The following is a 19496-nucleotide window of genomic DNA, read 5'->3' on the forward strand; positions in this document are numbered from 1 at the left end:
TAGACTGTAAGAGTTTTAGCTTACAATTGCAGTTTTCGACCATTTCGGTCAAGTTAAAGTTGACCAAAGGTCGAATTTTTTCTATTTATCGTGATTTATATGAAAATATTTCAAAACTGATAAAAGCTACAACCATGAGTTATTTTTTGTTGTATTCTACATGAAATTGCATACATTTTCATATATAAAACTTTATGTAACGGCTATTAGAAAAACGGTGCAAACATTACGACAAAGTGACGAAAGAATTTCTGAGATTTTCGGCCGAGTTACCGCGCGAATGTAAGGAAAATTTTTTTTTTTTTTAATTCACCATAAATCGAAATATTGTGCTAGAGACCTCAAATTTGTTGCAAAATGAAGGTAAATGATTGAATATTACTAGAATGTAAGAGTTTTAGCTTACAATTGCGTTTTTCTACCATTTCGGTAGAGTCAAAGTTGACCGAAGGTTGAAATTTTGGCACTTATTGTGATTTGTATGAAAATATTTCAAAACTGATAAAAGCTACAACCATGAGTTATTTATTGTCGTATTCTACATGAAATTTTGCACATTTTCATATATAAAACTTTATGTAACGACTAATATAAAACGGTGTAAACATTACGACAAAGTGCAAAAATTTCGAGAAAGAATTTCTGAGATTTTTGGCGATTTTTACAAACGGCTTTGACGTAAGGAAAAAGTTTTTTTAAAAATTCATCATTAATCAAAATATTGTGCTAGAGACCTCCAATTTGTTGCAAAAATGAAGGTCAATGATTGAATATTACTAGAATGTAAGAAAAAAGTTTTAGCATTAACAATTGCGTTTTTCTACCATTTAAGAGTTTTAGTCAAAGTTGACCGAAGGTTGAAATTTTGGCAGTTATCGTGATTTATATGAAAATATTTCCAAACTGATAAAAGCTACAACCATGGGCTGTTTTTTGTTGTATTTTACATGAAGTTGTGCATATTTTCATATATAAAACTTTATGTAACAGCTAATATAAAACGGTGCAAAAATTATGACAAAATGACGAAAGAATTTCTGAAATTTTCGGCAGAGTTACCACTCGGATGTAAGGAAAAATTTTTTTTCAAAAATTCACCATAAATCAAAATATTGTGCTATAGACTTCCAATTTGTTGCAAAATGAAGGTAAATGATTGAATATTACTAGAATGTAAGCGTTTTAGCTTACAATTGCGTTTTTCGACCATTTCAGTCGAGTCAAAGTTGACCGAAGGTTGAAATTTTTTGTAGTCGATGTACGGTACGTCCACTCGGCACCCGACAGACAATTTTAGTCGACGTACAGTATGTCCAGTCGGCGTTTAAGGGTTAACTGGGTGGTGGATGCTCTGGCCCGTAAGATCAAGGACTGTTCAGTTGTGCCCGAAGATAGTGCTATGGACTGGCTCCCAAGAGATGGTTTCCCTTTATACAATGGGAATACCAAAAAAGAGGGAACTATGGTGTTCTTACACGTGTAAGGGAGTTACTTCCTCACAGAAGTCGGCGCTCGTGTTTTCCCCTCTGGACCATCACCATTTGTTCCCACAGACCACAGTACTGGGGATCACATCAGATCTCCAAAAGAAGAGCATGCAGGACCTTTTAACCTAGTCCTCTAGGCATCCTAAGGAGATGTCTGCCCTTACTTCTAAAAGTCTCCCCTGCAGATGCATCCCTTTCACGACAGCAGGCGGAGAGCTTATTTTAGACCCTGATCTAGTGTCCGTTTCGCTTCACATGACATTAAAAAGTCCTTACCTAGAGCTTCCACTCATAAGCAAGAACTCTGTCCTCCAGACTCTGTTAGGAGCCAGACTCCTCCTCTTTTGGGAGAAATGGAGAGAGAAAGGGGCGGAACCTTGGATCACAAATGTCCTGAGGGAGGGTTACATCTTGCCTTTCAAGGAAAGCCTCCTTTGGTCAACACGCCAGTAGTATTGACAGCCTACTCTGTAGGCTCAAGGATGTTTTTAGCCCTCTCAGAGGAAGTTTCATCCCTCCTCAGGAAGGGGGCAATAGAGTTAGTTGAGGACGTGACATCCTTAGGGTTCTACAACCAACTGTGTGTGGTTCCCAAGGTGTCAGGAGGCTGGAGGCCTGTCCTGGACACCAGAGCTTTGAATGTCTTCTTCCAGAAGACAAAGCTCAGGATGGGGACAAACCTAACCATCCTGTCATCCATTCGCCAGGGAAACTGGATGACATCCTTTGATATGCAGGATGCATACTTCCACATTCCTATCCATCCGGACTCAAGGAAGTACTGTATCTCAGGTTTGTATATGAGAACAGAGTGTTCCAGTTTCATGCTCTGTGCTTCAGGCTCTTGATGGCTCCACAAGTTTTTACCCGAGTTCTCGCTCCCTTTGCAAAATGGTTTCATCTGATGGGAATCAAGATCGTTTATCTAGACGATTGGCTCCTTCGGGCTCAACTGAGAGATAAATGTTTGGAGGACCCTTCTCCTGGCCCAGGGTCTGGGCTTAATGATCAGCATGCAGAAAACCCAGCTGACTCCATCTCAACAGATTCTTTATTCAGGGATGATGATAGACTCAGAATTTTCGGGTATCTCCATTCCCAAAGACATAGAGTCTTGTCTTAGGACAGTGAACAAGTTTCTTTCTCTTGAAAACTGCTCTGCCAATGAATGGATGAGTCTTCTGGAAATCTTGTCATCCATAGAGCAGTTTGTTCCCCTAGGCAGACTATATATGAGACCGCTGCAGTTTTTCTTAAGGGTCAGCTGGGACAGAAAGAGTTACCCAGATACGTTCGGTTTTCCTGTAACTCCCAAGATTAAAAGAGACCTGCTTTGGTGGAGTTTCGAAGGAAGGCTGTCGGAAGGGAGGTCTCTCCTTTCTCTGAGCCCCAACCTAGACTTCTACTCAGACATGTCAGAGCTAGGATGGGGAGCTCTTCTAGGGAGCATGGAAGTCTCCGGAACATGGTCCCCGGAGCAGAAAAATACTGGCATAAAAATGTCAAAGAATTAAAAGCAGTTCATCTAGGACTGCAATTCTTTAGGTCGAAAGTGATCAGGAAGACAGTGGCAGTCCACTCAGGAAGCACGACTGCCCTGTTTTACATCAAGAATCAAATGGGAACGCACTCATTCTCCCTTTACGAAGCAGTGAGAGACCTTCTTTGGGCAAACCAAAATCACACCAGTCTCGTGATATGTTTCATTCGAAGGAAACTAAACGTTCTGGCAGATGAGTTGAGCCGCCAGAAGCAGCTTCTACCCACAGAGTGAACCCTAGATCCTCTGATCTGCTTAGATCTGTGGAAGGTGTGGGGGAGAGCTTTTTCGCTACCTCCAGAAACCATCGTCTCATGTTATATTGTTCTTTAGTCCCGGATCCTGTTGCATGGGCAAAAGATACCATGCTGCAGGACTGATTGGGCAAAGACCTCTATGCCTTTCCACCTCTCAGTATGGGGAGGCAAGTAATAAACAAATTTCTGACTCATCAGAATGTATCAGTGATTTTAATAGCCCCATTTTGGCCATCCAAGGAATTGTTTCCGGACCTCCTCGACCTGCTGGCAGATTTTCCAAGACTGCTACTTCAAAAACTTCACATACTCAGACAGCCTCACTTCAGACGATTCCATCAGGGATTGTCTGCTCTGGCCCTGACAGGCTACAGACTGCCAGGAAGCTCTCTAGAAAGAAGGGGTTTCCAAGATCAGCTTCGGGAGCTATTGCCAAGTGGGCAATATTTCGACCCTGGTGCAGAAGGCATGGTATTTCGTCTACTCAGAATCTGTAGCAGAAATAGCAGATTTTCTGCTATTTTTGAAAACCTCTAGAAGCCTGTCTACTCCCACCATCAAAGGTTATAGAGCCATGTTAAGCTCTGTCCCCTGACACAGGGAAGTAGATCTTTCCTCAAATCAGGACTTGTCGGACCTCATTAAATCTTTTGACACCATGAAACAGAAGGAGGTACTGTAGCAGTATTGCCAGGGAACTTAGATGTAGTTCCTAAATGGTTGTCTGGCCCTCGATTTGAGCCAGTGCACTGATTTTCATTAAGGGACTGAACTAGGAAGACCCTTTTCTTGGTAGCCTTGGTGACAGCAAAATGGCTAAGTGAAATTCATGCAATTGATAAGAGAGTTGGCTTCACCCAAGGGAATGCTGTCTGATCTTTTTCCCTGGTGTTTTTAGCCAAAAATGAGACACTTTCTAAGACCTGGCATTTTTCTTTTATCATTAAAAGTCTTTCAGAAATATTAGGTCCAGGTGAAGAGGAGAGAGCTCACATCCACTGTCAAAGAATGCCCTGGCATTCTTCCTCAGAGATCTCATCTCGGAAGCGCATCCCGTGATTGGGGATGATGCCTTTCCCTCTTGCAAAGTGAGAGCTCATGAGGCAAGGGCAGTTGCCACTTCATTGGCATTCAAAGGTAATTTATCTCTCTCATCCATTTTGCAGGCGACTTTTTAGGAGTGCAGGTCGGTGTTTGCATCCCATTATTTAAAGAAAATAGAGACATTATATGGTAAATGCAGTACAATGGGTCCGTTTTCAGTGGTTGGTGTGGGTTGGGGAAGAAGCGTTTTTTCCTCTTCACTTTGACATAAGGGTGTGGAGTTTTTAGGGGAGCCTGGGTGTACTATGTACCTGCAGTACCCTCCAGTTCTTTTATGATTGGGTGGTGGTGTTCTTCTTTTTGTGATATGGGTGACAATGTCTTTTTTCTGGTTGTATATTGTGTACTGTGCCCAGGGCAGAGGCAGCATGTTATTCTTTGCAAGCAGTCGGAATTGTCCTTTGCTGCAAAGTACCCACTGAAATAGTAGGCGATCCACGGCTATACCGCCATGCCACTATACGATAAGAAGAGCACCAGCCAGAGGCAGTATCTTCCTGCAGCAGCTCTCTTATCAGGTAAGGAGACAACAAGCATTGTATCAATGGTAGCAAATTTTTATGTTCTCAAATCCATTACCATTCCTAATGTTCTGGGGTAGATATGTCCATGCATCCCACCTCCTGTCAAAGTGGGAATCAGCAGTGTAATTATTTGGTAAATTACTTATATAAAAAGGATTTTGACAAAGGAAAAATCTATTTCTGAGAAGGTCCCGTGTCACCCGGTGAAATTCCATTGTAGCACGAATTTCTAGGTATAAAATGCTAGATATACCAGAGAAAAAGAGCTCTCAGGAAAGCTGGGGTTACTACCCCAGTCGAAGCGTCTTCTCCAAGGAAGACGTCGGTATAAGAAGGGTGAGTGAAGGATCACTACCACGGAGTCTTACTCGAAAGATCTCTCCTGTTAAAACCCCCAGAAGAGAGCGGTGAGCCGTTACAGCCCTCACACACAAACATCCGCCAGCTCGGCGACACCAGCGCCACCTACCTCATTCCAGGCTAGCACTAACCCCAGACTTGGCATGTGCAAGTAGGGGGGGAAGCAACAGGTGAGTCAGGGAGGGTCACCGGGTGACACGGGACCTTTCTCAGAAATAGATTTTTCCTTTGTCAAAATCCCTTTTCTGAGTCCAGTCCCGTGTCAGCCGGTGAAATAGTGATAGAGAATCATGCCAAGGCTGCAAACTACGAGGAAACAAGGTAATCTGAAGAAAAAAACATAAATTACAAAAATGGTTTTAATCAGGGTATCTCTTACATGTGAAAAAGAACACTAAACCTAAAGCACAGCAAAAAGCTTAACATTACAAAAAGGTGGGGAAGTCCCCAGTGTGGCGGGGAAGAAACCCCAAAAATACTTAATACTACCAAAGCATAATAAACATGAAAATTACAAGGCTAAATGGCAAACACAATCTTAAATACTACACACGTAATCTTACAGCTAAACACGTAAGAGACAATATAAAATGGGAAATAATTACATACAGTACATATATATATACCTGGGGTACATGGAGCAAAATAAAAACTGTCCAGTACCCCACAAGAAAAAACAATCATAACATGTCAGATCACAGTTTCCATCAACAGAGACAAGAAACATCAATATGAGGAGCAAGGCAGTGAGGCATGATCAACCAGGAGGATAAGCAGAGAAATAAATGAGGCAGGCGGGGGGGGGAAAAGGGACGATAAGGAAGATGATTAATTAAGGTGGGGAGATGACACTTCCCACAGCTATTGTAGAAAATTTCAGGGCTTGAGTGATTTTTTTAAATAGTGGCGTTTAAACACTAGAGGTGATTTCCAACCCGTGTATTTAGATAGTTCTGAAAAGTCCATATTATGAAAGTAATTAATGGAAGTAGCAACTGCTCGAATATCATGAACCTTAGGAACTGAATCTGGGTTGGCTTGTTTAATAAAATACAAAATTTGTTGTCTTATGGCATTTAGTGAAAGAGTACCACCTTTCTCCCTGATAAAAAAGAGGACCCGACTTACTCTGTGGAGTTCTTAAAAGGTAAGATTTAAGGGTATAAACTGGACATAAAGACTGGTCTTGTGGAAGGGCACCACCTTCCAAGGGGACCACCTGTCTTGTGGGTCTTCATTTTTGGCTAAAAATCTAGGGTCAGGGGAAAGGAGGACCTCTCCAGACGGGAGGAAGTTCACAAAATCATCACCTCTAGTGAGAGCCGACAGCTCTGAGATTCTAGCACCTGAAGCCAAGCTAATCAGAAATAAAGTCTTCCTTAACAGATCCTGATAAGAGCATTGAAAGTTGTCCATCTCTGATGCTAACTTAAGGACATCATTGAGAAACCACGTAACCAAGTGTGGGCGTGATACTGGTCTCAGACGAGCGCATGCTCTGGGGATAAATGAAAAATAGGAATCTGTAAGGTCAATTTTAAAGCCATATAAGAATACTTTCTTCAGGGCTGACTTGGCTGTGGTAATAGTGGCCGGAGCAAGGCCTTTCTCAAACAGTGACCTAAAGAAGGAAACTGCTAAATTAGTGTCATGATTTTGGCTTCAGATGTTTTCAGGAAGGAGGCTAATTTTTTTACTGCTGAGTCATACTGTCTAAGAGTAGAATCTCTTTTGTCTGATTCTAAAAACAGAGTGTTAACAGGGTCAATGTTTGCTCCTTTTTGGGCTCACGGTGAATTTTATAAAGTCCATAAAACTAGGGCATTCTGAATTCTTGAGGAAGCTGACACAGTCTTGGTTTGTACTGTCTGGGTCAGTTTGGGCTTGGGAATCGAAGACTCCGTAATCCCAGTTCCTGAAGAAGAGGGAACCAATTGCTCTTCGGCCAATAGGGGCTACCAGGGCTGGTTGACCTTTGAATGTCCTGAGTTTGTGTAATACTTTCAGCAGCAAGTTTATTGGAGGAACAGATAAATCTTCTCCCAATTGTTCCAATCTACTGTCATCGCGTCTGTGGCGAACGCCTGGGGTCCAGGTTGGGGGCCACATAACAGGGGAGCTTGAAGTTGCTCTCCGTTGCGAACAGATCCACTTGGAGACCCGGAATCTGGCGGCAAATCCATTTGAAAGATTCCCCGTCCAGGGACCACTCCGTCTCCAACGGAGTAGCCCTGGACAGGGAATCTGCCACCACGTTCCGCACCCGCTAGGTGGGTGGCTGACAGATGCCAGCTGTGCTTGTTCGCCAGGGAGAAGATAGCAACCATTACCTGGTTTACTCGACCTGATTTGGAGCCGCCCCTGTTGATGCAATGAACTACCACTGCGCTGTCCAATACCAGCCTGATATGAATCCGGTTGGGGCGGATTTTCTTTAGAGTTAGAAAAACCGCCATAGCTTCCAGGGTATTTATATGGAACTGCTGAAACATAGTGGACCACGTTCCTTGTACTTTTGTTTTGGTGAATATCCTCCCCAGCCGCTTAGGGAAGCGTCTGTGTGAACAACTAGTGCCGGGGGAAATTGAAGCGGAACTGTCTTGGACAGGCCTCTGACTGTGGCCCAAGGCCGCAGTCTTGTCTTTAAGATTTGAGGAATAGAGGAGACCTTGTCTCTGAGCTTGACATTGGCTCGACTCCGCCACACTCTGTTTATGTCTTTTAATTTTTGCTTTTAAGAGCAGGTCCGTCACTGAGGCAAATTGAAGAGACCCAAGGACTCTTTGTTGGGACCGGCGGGATGCTGATTGGTTTTTCAGAAATTTTCTGGTGAGAGATGCTATCTCCTTCCTCTTGGGAGGCGGGAGAGATAGCGTGTGAGAGGACAGATCCCACTGGAGACCCAGCCACTGAAACCGGGACTCCGGAGTCAGGCGGGACTTCTCTCTGTTCAGCTGAAAACCTAAGCGACTCCAGGAAATTGATGACCATGGACGTAGCCTTCCTGACACTCCAGAACTGTTGGTGCCCAAATTATCCAATCGTCCAGGTACGCTGCTAGGGATATCCCGGGACCGGAGTTGTTGAACTACCGTGTCCGCCAGCTTTGTAAATATCCTGGGCGCAATGTTTAGACCGAAGGGCATGACCCTGAAGGAGTAGGCTTGATTCCGAGTCTGAAACCGAGGAACGGAGAGAAGTTCCGCGCAACCGGGACGTGATAATAAGCGTCTGAAAGATCGATAGAGGTGGTGACGGCTCCACGCAGAAGTAGAGTCCGTACCTGAGCTACCGTAAGCATGCGAAATTTGTCGCATTTTATGTAGAGATTTAGACGCGACAGATCCAGGATCACTCTTTGCTGGTCGGAGTCTTTTTTGGGAACAGTGAATAACCTGCCTTGAAAGTTTAGGTGCCTTACTTTCTTTATTGCTCGTTTGTTGAGCAATTCTGCCACGTAATCCTGCAGGATTGGTGAGGGTGGCTGGTAAAACCTGGTCAGAGGAGGAGGGTCCTTGATCCAGCTCCATCCTAGACCCTTGGACACAATGCTGTGTGCCCAAGGGCTGAAGGTCCATTGGTCCCTGAACCAATACAGGCGACCACCTACCTGTGTTTTCTCAGTGGGAGGGAGCGGGTTTGTTCCCTCTACCACGTCCAGGCTTACCTCTTGGGGTGGTGTTGGATTTCCCTCTATGAGGGGCCCTGCCTCTTCCCCCCCTTGCGCTCCTATTAAGGCCGTGAAAGTATCCACGGCCCTCATAGGTGGGGTTGTATGCTGGTGAGGCAACACATAGCGCGGCAAGGAATGAGCTGGTTGAACCAGCACATATTGTTGGGGATGGGCCTTTGAGGTGGAAGGCTGTGCCACTGCCGAGACCGGGACGGCTTGACTACCGCCTGATGGTGGGGTCTCTTATGCCTCCTGAAACGTTTGCCTCCTCTCGCCTGGGGCCGCCAGATTCTGGGGTCTTACGCTTGTAGGCAGAAATGCCCCAGCGAGAGCGCAGACTCTGGTTGGCCCTTGTAGCCTCACTCATGACATTCGTAACCTCTTCTTCCGGGAAGAGGTTAGGCCCCCAGATCAAGCTCTTCACGAGCTTGTTAGGCTCGTGACGGATGGTGGCATCGGCAAAAATGAACTTCCTGCATTCAAGTCTGGCCATGATGAATTCAAATAGGTCAGACTGAAAGCCAGCCAGCAGGGACTTAGCCAAAACCTGGAAGAATGGCTCGTCAGCGCAGGAGACGGCAGTGGCTTCAGAAGGCAGACGGAGTTCAGGGACCGGGCTAGCTTAGTCCGGGCATCAAACTCCGCCTTTAGCAAGGATTCTGGCAGCTTGGGGAGCTGCTCACTGAACTGGGAGGAAGCACAAAAGGGTCCAACTTCCCAACAGTGAAAGTGGACGGTGCATCCGCCCAGAACTCGTCACCTCCTGGGAATACCAGGAAGTGGAGTCTGTTTCCCTCAGCTGCGGTAAGGACTACCATCTTGAAGCACGCCGGGCCGTAGCCAGAGCGACTTTGTTCAAACAGGGGTGGGCAAGTTGTCACCCAGGGCGAACATGGTGAAGCTGCCCTTGAAAGGCGTCAACTTTGTATTGTCCGCCTGCCACTCCGCCAGAGTGCGCAGGAGAGCCGATTGAGCTTGGTCCCTAGGGACGATCACAGTCTCCTAGGAACCTTATCTGAACGAACCCATGCTTCCTCCGTCAGCCTAACGGCCTGGGTAGGGGGCAAGAGATCGGGGGAAAGAACTCCAGTTCCTCCAACCGCCTCGTGCCAAGACCTTCGACCGTTAAGTTGCCATCATGCTGGATGGCCCGGAGGGCGAAACGCCAAGGGTTACCGACATCGAAAGGAGGGAGGTCTGCTGTATCAGGGATGACATACTGGGGTTCGGCTGGGGCTGGGTGAGCCATTCCCGCCAGTATGTTGTCATGACTGGCCAACTTTTCTGATATCTTAGTGAATTTCGAGTCGAGGTCCACCGAGAACCGTTGAAAGAGCTGGTTGGCAAAGGTCTCGCGTCAAAAGGCAGGCTGGCGAGGAGGGCTTGGTTTTGCTGCCCTCTTACTCGCGCCTTTGCTGGAGGAACCAGACTTGCTCCCGGAGGCTACAGGTGCTGAGACCTTAGCCTTCGACGGGGAAGGGCAAGGCTTTCCTGGAAGACGAGGACTTATAGCCCTTCGCCTTCCATGAAGTCTTCAACTTCAACTTGGGGATGGCTGATGGAGCTCTATCACCCAAGGAGGAAGACTTTACAAAACCTGCAAAAGAGGACGCAGAAGAAGCAGGGAGTCAAAAAAGGGGGCCCGCCCCAACAACCTCACTTACCTCGCTACTTACCACCTGGTCCTGTTCTGTATTCATTGGTTCCAGGTCCAAGTCTAAAGCAGCGACATCCTCCGAAACCTCAGCGTAAAAATGTCTACTTGGGGTGGCTGGGTCTCATCCCGGATCTGCTGGATGATGGGGTGGCAAGATCTTCAGGCACTGCGCCGCCACCCGTGCGCCGGGGTAAAGCAGGTCCTCAACCTGGCGCCGAGGACATAGGGCTTCCCGATGGAACGTTCCTTCCAAACCCAGCCACCCAGGCCCGGAGGGATTCCAAGGCAGACTTCTTGGAGGACTTCGTCCGCCTGTAAGAAAACCAACAATTAGCAGAACGAAAAGGATAGTTCGAGAATCATAAACAGTATACAATATGAGGAGCATAAACGGGAGAAGAAGACTGACACTTACCGACTCATCCTGGACAGTTGTGCAGAGAGCGAAGCAAACCTCACAGCCATCAGGGTGCCAGACAACCAGGTCATCCAGGCCGGACCGCACAACCAGCGTGGGTCCGGCACACCACGTGTCCGTAAGGTTGTTGGAGGGAGGCGGTGCACCCGGCTCCTCACAGCGAACAGTCTGTAAGTAGAAAAGTACATGAACCTACCACTCTAAGCAATCTAAAGCCTGGCAAGGCCGGGAAATTTCAACTACAACCGGAATACTCCGGTGGAGGAGAAACTCCCTCGTTAAAAACTGGGCCAATAAGCTCTAAATTACACAGAGTGGAAGGTAAAAATTTTCCAGACCCCGGAATACTCCGGGAATGAAAGGAAATGAGACAACAGGAACTCACCGTAAGGGTTGCCAGTAAAATCAACGGCGGAACCCCAGGTGTAGAACCGGACTCTGTGTACTATATAAGATAAATATTCTTATCTAAATATGTATATACATAAACAATAAAATTAAACAAGTGATGGTACAAAGTGAGCAAACCACTCAAGAGACCGGAGGATCTGCCCCTTAGATATAACCCTCCTCTCGGACTTCCCGCCAGAGAAACAAGTGGGCAAGATGCTCGTAAGATACATAACATAGGCTGGAGCAAGTATAATAACCCAACCAAGAAACCCGACGGGGAGAAAAGAAGTGTGGGGAGAGAGTGTTCGAACACGCGAGCTCGAGTAAAACAAACCACCAACACCAACACAGCGATGCTAGGGACTGTATGGGAGGGAGCGAATCCTCAACCAAATGGGGAGTCCCTGAACTCGGAGAAAACGCCATCTAGCGTCACCCGCACGAGTAGAGCAAGGCTGGGGAGGGGGAGGTGGTGGAGTGGGGGAGAGTGGTAGGCTACCAAAATGAGAACAGGAGACGGGAGAATAATTCACCCGCTCAACTGCACACACACACCACTCCAAGCATAATGAAACTTAGGAGGGTGGCCTACTACTAGGGGAGGGAAGCAACTGAGCCTCAATGCCCGACTCCTGACCTAGGCGAAGCCTAATAAAAGACCTAACCCAGTGTAGGCTAGGATAACGGAAGGAGTGCGGAAGGGAGGAGGAAAGCAAACAGGGAGAGAAATTTTGTGCCGAGAACCAACCGGGATCGAGAAGGGGGGCAAGAAGGCGACTAGCCTAGAGGAAACACATCCAAAGAACTCTATTCCCCCAAAGGAAGGAAGAGAACTTAGGGGCTCACTCTGCCCACCAAAACGATCCCGGAGGAAACAGCAACCAAAACTCCCTCAACCTGATGGATCCTCCACGCCAAGGGCAAGAGGAGGGAAGCAAAACAAGCCTAGACTCCACAAAATAAACCATCACACACAAACATGGAATAATTAAAATGTGCTCAACAGAGAGCGTAGCCTACCTCGGGAAGCGGTTAGATCTGAGGCTGCTGCCAGCACCCAGAGGTAAACCTCAAATAGGTAAACAATGAATAAAAATAAAATAAAAGAGAGCACCATCTTCAAGAATAAATTAATTAGCCTAATGTAGACTAAAAATAACAAGGAACCCAACCTGGGGACCTGGACGGGCATCACCCTAAAAGGCCGACAGGCCAACAATATGTAATAATTCAAAAGGGGAGGGGGGCCACCGCAGGGAACCCGCCAGGAGGAGAACCATGGGGCAAAAAATAACATATAACGACAAGGAGACAACCCCAACAGAAAAGAACTGATGGGGTCGCCTGCATGGTCGACATGGCTGGCGGGGGACGCCGTGGCGTCATAATAAGTTCTCATATTTGTGAAAAGACGAGACCATTACAGCCAAAAATAGAACAAAACCCCACAATAAGATGGTACTTAACTTGAGATGGTAAAGCTGCTCGATGACATGGTGAAAGATGAAAAAAATCCAAATGGCACGAGCACACAAAAAGGAATGGTAGCGATCACGTGCTAGAAAATGGAATGAGGTAGGTGGCGCTGGTGTCGCCGAGCTGGCGGATGTTTTGTGTGGGGGCTGTAACGGCTCACCGCTCTCTTCTGGGGTTTTAACAGGGAGAGATCTTTCGAGTAAGACTCCGTGGTAGTGATCCTTCACTCACCCCTTCTTATACCAACGTCTTCCTGGAGAAGACGCCGATCTTGGGGTAGTAACCCCAGCTTTCCTGAAAGCTCTTTTTCTCTGGTATATCTAGCATTTTATACCTAGAAATTCGTGCTACAATGGAATTTCACCGGCTGACACGGGACTGGACGCAGAAATGACATTATTATGATAAAATACCATTTTATATATACTTACCAAGTAATTACATGAATGGAGTCCTCCCTCCTCCCTCCCTCGCATAAACATAAGGACATGAACAAATTGAAGCTCTTTTGCTAAGTTGTTCCTCTCTTGCCCCGAAAGTGGGCGGGGCAAGTCACCTACCAAAAACAAAATAGCGCAACTCCCGAACTTCAAAATCTTAGCTGCCGAGCAAGTGAAACTAATAGCAATGTAATTACTTGGTAAGCATATACACAACTTTGAATTACTCTACACTCAAAACCCTTATCAAGGTTCTCTAGCAAATAGCATGTCAAATCTAAAAGAGCACCCCAGGTACCTGACTGCTTCCTATATGCATGTTGACTGTTAATTAACAATCCTTTAGATTCCACATATTTGTATAATGGCTTAAAAATAAGTTTTTCTGCAACTTTGGAGATCACAGGAGAGTTGAAATTGGCTTGTAGTTACTGCAGTGTGCAGATTTGCCACTCTTTGGAATAGGCACCATATTACTAAGCTTGTGCTCATCTGCAAAGATACTACATCGACCTAAAAATCTGTAAAATGTATTCATCTTGTGAGACAACACACTAGAAACCTATATAAAAAATTAAGGGAAGAAACCACCAGGATCTTCACTCCAACTATCAAGATTATCAAGAATTTTCTTAACATCTATAGAGCAAAATGTAAAGATTAATAGTATGCCTTGACCTTTAACATACATGTCTAGGAAAATACTAAAGGGAGTGTATGTACTGTGAATTTTGTAAGTTTTGTAAGATGGTGATAGTGCATCTCAGGAAGATGAAATACTGTTTAATACAGATCACTGAATGCAGCAATATTGGTAAAATAGTGACATTTTACTGTAGATTGATAGACTTCTTAGATCAGGACTAACCTCTAAAGGAAAAAGTGTTTTAAGAATTTCAGGGAGATTCACTGTACCTGTGGAAAACAACAAGATACCGCAGTTTGGAGCATTTTCCTGCAGTACCTGGTCTCTGGCAAATTTCGTGTTCAGTATTTTTCTGTAATTTTGTAGCTAGAGGTGAACAAGAACCCTTGCATTGGTGAATGTAGGGGGAAGCAGATGACTATCAGGAGTTGCCTCTCCCACTGTCATTCTCAAAATTCAAACATTAAGTGAATGAACTTTTACAGAGGTATTTTAGAACCCTGGAAGGCCTTGCAATAGATATTTGGATGTAATTTGTCTAAAAGGTACAGAAGACCTTTATCTGCAGACTTCTTATTTTTGTCATCTCTGCCAGTCCCCTTAACTTTTACAGGCCAGGCTAAAATTTATATAAAGCACACCCTTAGACTGGGCAGACTTTAGGGTTAGCCAGTTTAAAAAAAAACACATCAATGGAAAGAGCAAGATATGCACATGGTATAAGAAAAAATTTTTTTAAAATTTTCTTGATCTTCCAGGGGAAATTCAAAGTGATTATTTTCAACCCTGTGCGGGGCCTCTTAAAAATATGCTAATTTTACCAAGTTATGTATTTTTTTTCTATTCATTTTTATCAATATCATAACAGATAAGAACTAAAATCAATAACAAATTCTGAGTATGATGAATTTATGGTAAAATATTTACGTGATATACAGTACTGAGATGGGGAGATGCAGTACCTTTTAGTGAGGTATGCATGTTTTCTAATATTTCTTTGTACTTTAGTTTGCAAAATTACAATTATAGCTGACATACTATCATAAAAAATAAAAACTAAAACCAGCAGCAATCCCTTGGCATATTTATGAGTAAATATATTATAAAAAGACATCCAGGGATAGGGAGCTATAGTACATTCCCCCATGAAATCTCAAGTCACACTGATTTCCCTCTATCCTGTACTGAGGTACTGTGGTGCCGCAAGTTGCCACAAATCATATATGGCCCTTTGAAGTGATCTGAACATTTTTCCCATAAAATTAATTCAAACTGTATGATGCAAAATATTGAGTCTCACCAGAGGCAGTCCGCTTCGCAAACTAGAGCTATTGTTATGCCTCGCATGATCATGCCCGTCCAGTAAGGGTCAAGTTACCAAACAGGACTCATCTTTTTTTGTGATGCATGATGAAGATTAGAAGCAATTTAAGTGGTTTAAATTGGGTTAACCAAGGATGTAAATTTGTGATCGACCTGACCCTCCCCAATAAGTTTTTCAGTTAACCTCCATTCAAGATGGTTATCGACTTCTCAACACATGTAAACATAAAGGTTGTGTATCTGAATTAAGAAATATTTGAGGCTTTTGAAGCAGTCATCATCATACTGATATTGAAACTACAAGAATACTTACATTCTTGTCATTCATTAGAAGTTCAACACTCTTCATTATAGCAGACACTGCTTTGGCCCTCGATCCAAATAGTCATCCAGGGACTAGTCCTTGATGTCAGCGACCTAAAGATTTGTAGAGTGGTCTTGCCAAGAATCACAGCCTCTTCCCAAGTCATACTCTCAAGTTCTTGCCATTACGCTTGTATGTAGCAGCTATTGTGTGCATACTGTTTAGTACTTTTTGCACTTTGATGAGTTTATTCATAGGTGTACTATATGAAGGCAGAATCAATACATGAGAGAATTTATAAATACTTATTGAAAATTTCCTTTCAGCCTGGGCACGGGTTATTTACTGATACATTTGAAGCAGTAAATGGTAGATTGTTCATATTAGTACTACGTGTCAGTTGATGATCCTAGTTGGATAGCTCATATTGCTAATGTAAAAAGTAACAAGTAAAAAATTAGTGAAACCTGTTTTCAAAGAATTGAATTTTTCGAATAGGCGGTAATGACAGGTGAACCCTAATGAAGAAATGATTTTACCAACAAAAGATTACTGTATTCAGATATATGGGTCTGCTAAAAACTCATTCTTAAAAATCTTTATAATCTATTCATAAAAAAGACTCATGGATTAGAGCTTTAATTCTTCTCAAAGCAAATCTGTATAGATTGAAATGGGAGGATCACCTTTATCCTTACATCTTGATAAAGCAGACATTCTTAGCTCCATAATTATCAGTGATTCACCTGCCAAGAACTTTTTGTACATATTAGTGGATGGCCTCATAATCATTTGTCACCATTTCCCAGTAGTGCCACTCAGTTCACTGAGGCTTAAATCCAAATATGAACATCCTTTCAGCAAATGGTCTTCCTTCTCCATGAACGATCCAGTAAATCCTTCCTTGTATTAAATATAAAAAAGTTACTCTTAAATGACAGTATCATAAGTGGCATATACCATGCAATATGCTGAATGATTAGTCCAAGTCTTTGCACCCTTCCTACTGCAGCCATGTGGTCACTTTCCACATTGTACATAGTATGTTGTCTCCTTATCAGTAACCATTTAGCTTTGCTTTGCTTTGCTTGGTGATTTTTACTCCTCCATTCCATTCCTCCATCTTTTAAACATTTCGATGTCCTTTTCATCAGATTCTGCTGTAAATAATGGGTAATTGGATTGGTCAGCTTCCAATCCCTTTGTGTTCTCCTTTGTTGAAATAGTTGCTTCCAATATCACCACGATAAATAGTGGCAAAGGGCTCGATGCTGATCCTTGATGAAAAGCCACATTTATTATTCTTTTGGTACACCTTCCCCTGTCTCTGCTGTATACAGGTAGCCCTTTGCATACAAAGCAAAGAAGTTCCATTCTGAGGGCTCATTTGCAAGTTCAGTTTGTAAGTGAGTCCAACAAAGATAGCCCAGGCATCCAGCACTGTAGTTAGCTTAAGCCATATGGCACTGTGTGATAATAACTTTGGCACTGTGTGGTAATAACTTTCTATCAAGACAAATAGGTCTTTGTACATAAAGTTTATAATAAACAAAAGTCTTTAATCTTACCTTAGAAAAGTGGCAATGAATACAGTGCAGTACATGAAATAAAGTTGATACATAAATCATTTAAATGCAGCTTTACATATCAGTAACTGTATAGTATTAATGAAACTTTTTCCTTCATGAAAGATTCAATGAATACTGCAGTATCAGAGGGAATGTCATATTGAAGCATGTTTTTTATTTGAATTGATCACACTCTTGGTTATTTGATGTAACCGTCATAATTTCAAGAAACAATGGCAGGCAGTTTTTGGACATTTAACTTCTGAAAGAAATATATTCAAAATCTTAATTTTTAATATTTCCATAGACAAAATCTTGAGACATTGTGATTTATTAATTAATAAATGTAAGAACAAACTTTAGTAAGCAACCAGTTGAGAGGTTAGGATTGTAGTTAGATGGTCTGATTATTTACTGTAAATAAAATGAATGATGTAAAAGAGGAAGCAGAGGATTTTTAGTAGGGAAACAAGTTGATCAACATTTGTGGCTTTAGTAAATAAAGTGTGTTGTAATCTGAATGAAAGTTATCGAAGGCAATCGTTTATTCACAGTTTTTTGAAGTTCAAAATGTAGGGTGAACTTAGGGATAATGTAAATTCATGTAGAACATGTAAATGGATACTGCTTTACAGTAAGTTCGTGCGGCCTGGTGCTACGTAATGTAAAGCAAAAGGCTCTTCATCTTAGTAAAAACCACCCCTTGTGTTTGGTGCATTAATTGCTGTCATCGTCATAGGCATGATAGAATTTAATTGAAACTTATATTAATTGCTATACACATCTTTATGTATTGTCTTTGTATTTATGATTTGTTTATACAGTATGCATTTACTGCTGTTTCATGGTAATGGAGGATGGTTTTTTTCAGATTTGCCTTTTTATTCAACAATGAAATCTTGAGTGATGTCCACTTCTTAGTCGGTAAAGGGGATTCCAGGCAGCGAATACCAGCCCATAAGTTTGTTTTGGCTGTCGGGAGTGCAGTTTTTGATGCAATGTTCAATGGACAGCTTAGCACTCGACAAGAAGAAATCGAATTGCCTGATGTTGAACCTCAGGCTTTCCTTGCACTGTTGAGGTTTTTGTATAGGTAAGGATATCATATGTCAGTAATTAGGGTTTAATCAGTCATCACAAGATTGTTTTACAGTTATGAAATTTGTGAGTTCTGTATCATCATCATAACTCAGTTTAGCTCATTGATGGTAGGACATATTTTTGTGTCTGTGAATAGTTTCTTATAAATTTCTATCTTTGCTGTCAGTACAAATAAATAATTTTAATATACGTTTTCATACTGAAGTGCTGTAGTTACGAAATCATTAAGTAAAACCAGAATGGGCATAAGTAAACCCCCCATGTTAGCGTGGGATGCGTACCACACCCCCTGTGAATAGCTAAAATCTGTAAATACTTAAAACCCTCTAAAAACACTTAGAACTGCCTACAGTAAACCCCCCGTATTCACAGGGGACACATAACGCACTCCCCCCCTGCAAGTAGCTAATAGTTTTATCACAAAAAGTGCATTTAGTCAGGAAAATTATATGAAAATACAGTAATTAGTGAATATTTCTCAGTGAAAAATACTGCGAATGGGCGAATTTTCCTCGAATAATGGGTAGATACGTTCCACACAGAAACCCGTGAATACATGAGTCCGTGAATAGTGAGACTGCGAATACAGGGGTTTACTGTATTTTGATAGTTCAAACACAAAGTTCAAACACAAAGAAAAACTGTAAAAATGCTTATCCTATTACGATGGGGTTAGGTTCCAAAAAACCCAAAGTTTGTTGGAGAAACATATCTCGAATATAGCATAGCCTACACTAGGGTATTCAGTACCGTGTATACACATATGGTAGCCTAGCGTACATTATAAAGTATACTCTATACATATACGGTATAGTAATTATTAATATCAGCTAATTCTGGAGGTTCATGCAGATTGACTTATGATAGTTCAATACAAAGAGAAATTGAATAACAAAGAAGAATTAGCTTAGCCTGCATTACGGTACTGTATATCATATACATATACGGTAATCTAGCCTACATTATACTGTACTCTGTTTTCACATATTAAAATCTTATTATACAAACATCAACATAACCAATATGCATCTTTTTCATGGATGTTTTAAAATTTTATGCTTTACTTCACTGTATCCAATAATATTGTACATCAGTAAACTCCCCATATTTGCGGTCTCACTATTCGTGGACTCACCTATTGGTGGATTTCTCTATGGAACGTATGTACACATTATTCGCAGAAAAGTCGCCCATTCGTGGTATTTTTCACAGAGAAATATTAACT

The 19496-nt window shown here is 42.9% G+C and overlaps 1 protein-coding gene across 6 annotated transcripts in view; it reads left to right on the forward strand.

The window, feature by feature from the left end:
• Nucleotides 1-19496, forward strand: part of LOC136826313 (BTB/POZ domain-containing protein 1-like) — a 531599-nt gene that overhangs the window by 374822 nt on the left and 137281 nt on the right. For all 6 annotated transcript variants that reach the window (XM_067083546.1, XM_067083547.1, XM_067083544.1 and 3 more), the window contains exon 5: nt 18042-18263. In XM_067083546.1, the coding sequence (XP_066939647.1) occupies nt 18042-18263 (222 nt within the window). The remainder of the gene's footprint in view (nt 1-18041; nt 18264-19496) is intronic.

This window comes from Macrobrachium rosenbergii, chromosome 40, assembly GCF_040412425.1.
Source record: "Macrobrachium rosenbergii isolate ZJJX-2024 chromosome 40, ASM4041242v1, whole genome shotgun sequence".
Lineage (NCBI taxonomy): Eukaryota > Metazoa > Arthropoda > Malacostraca > Decapoda > Palaemonidae > Macrobrachium > Macrobrachium rosenbergii.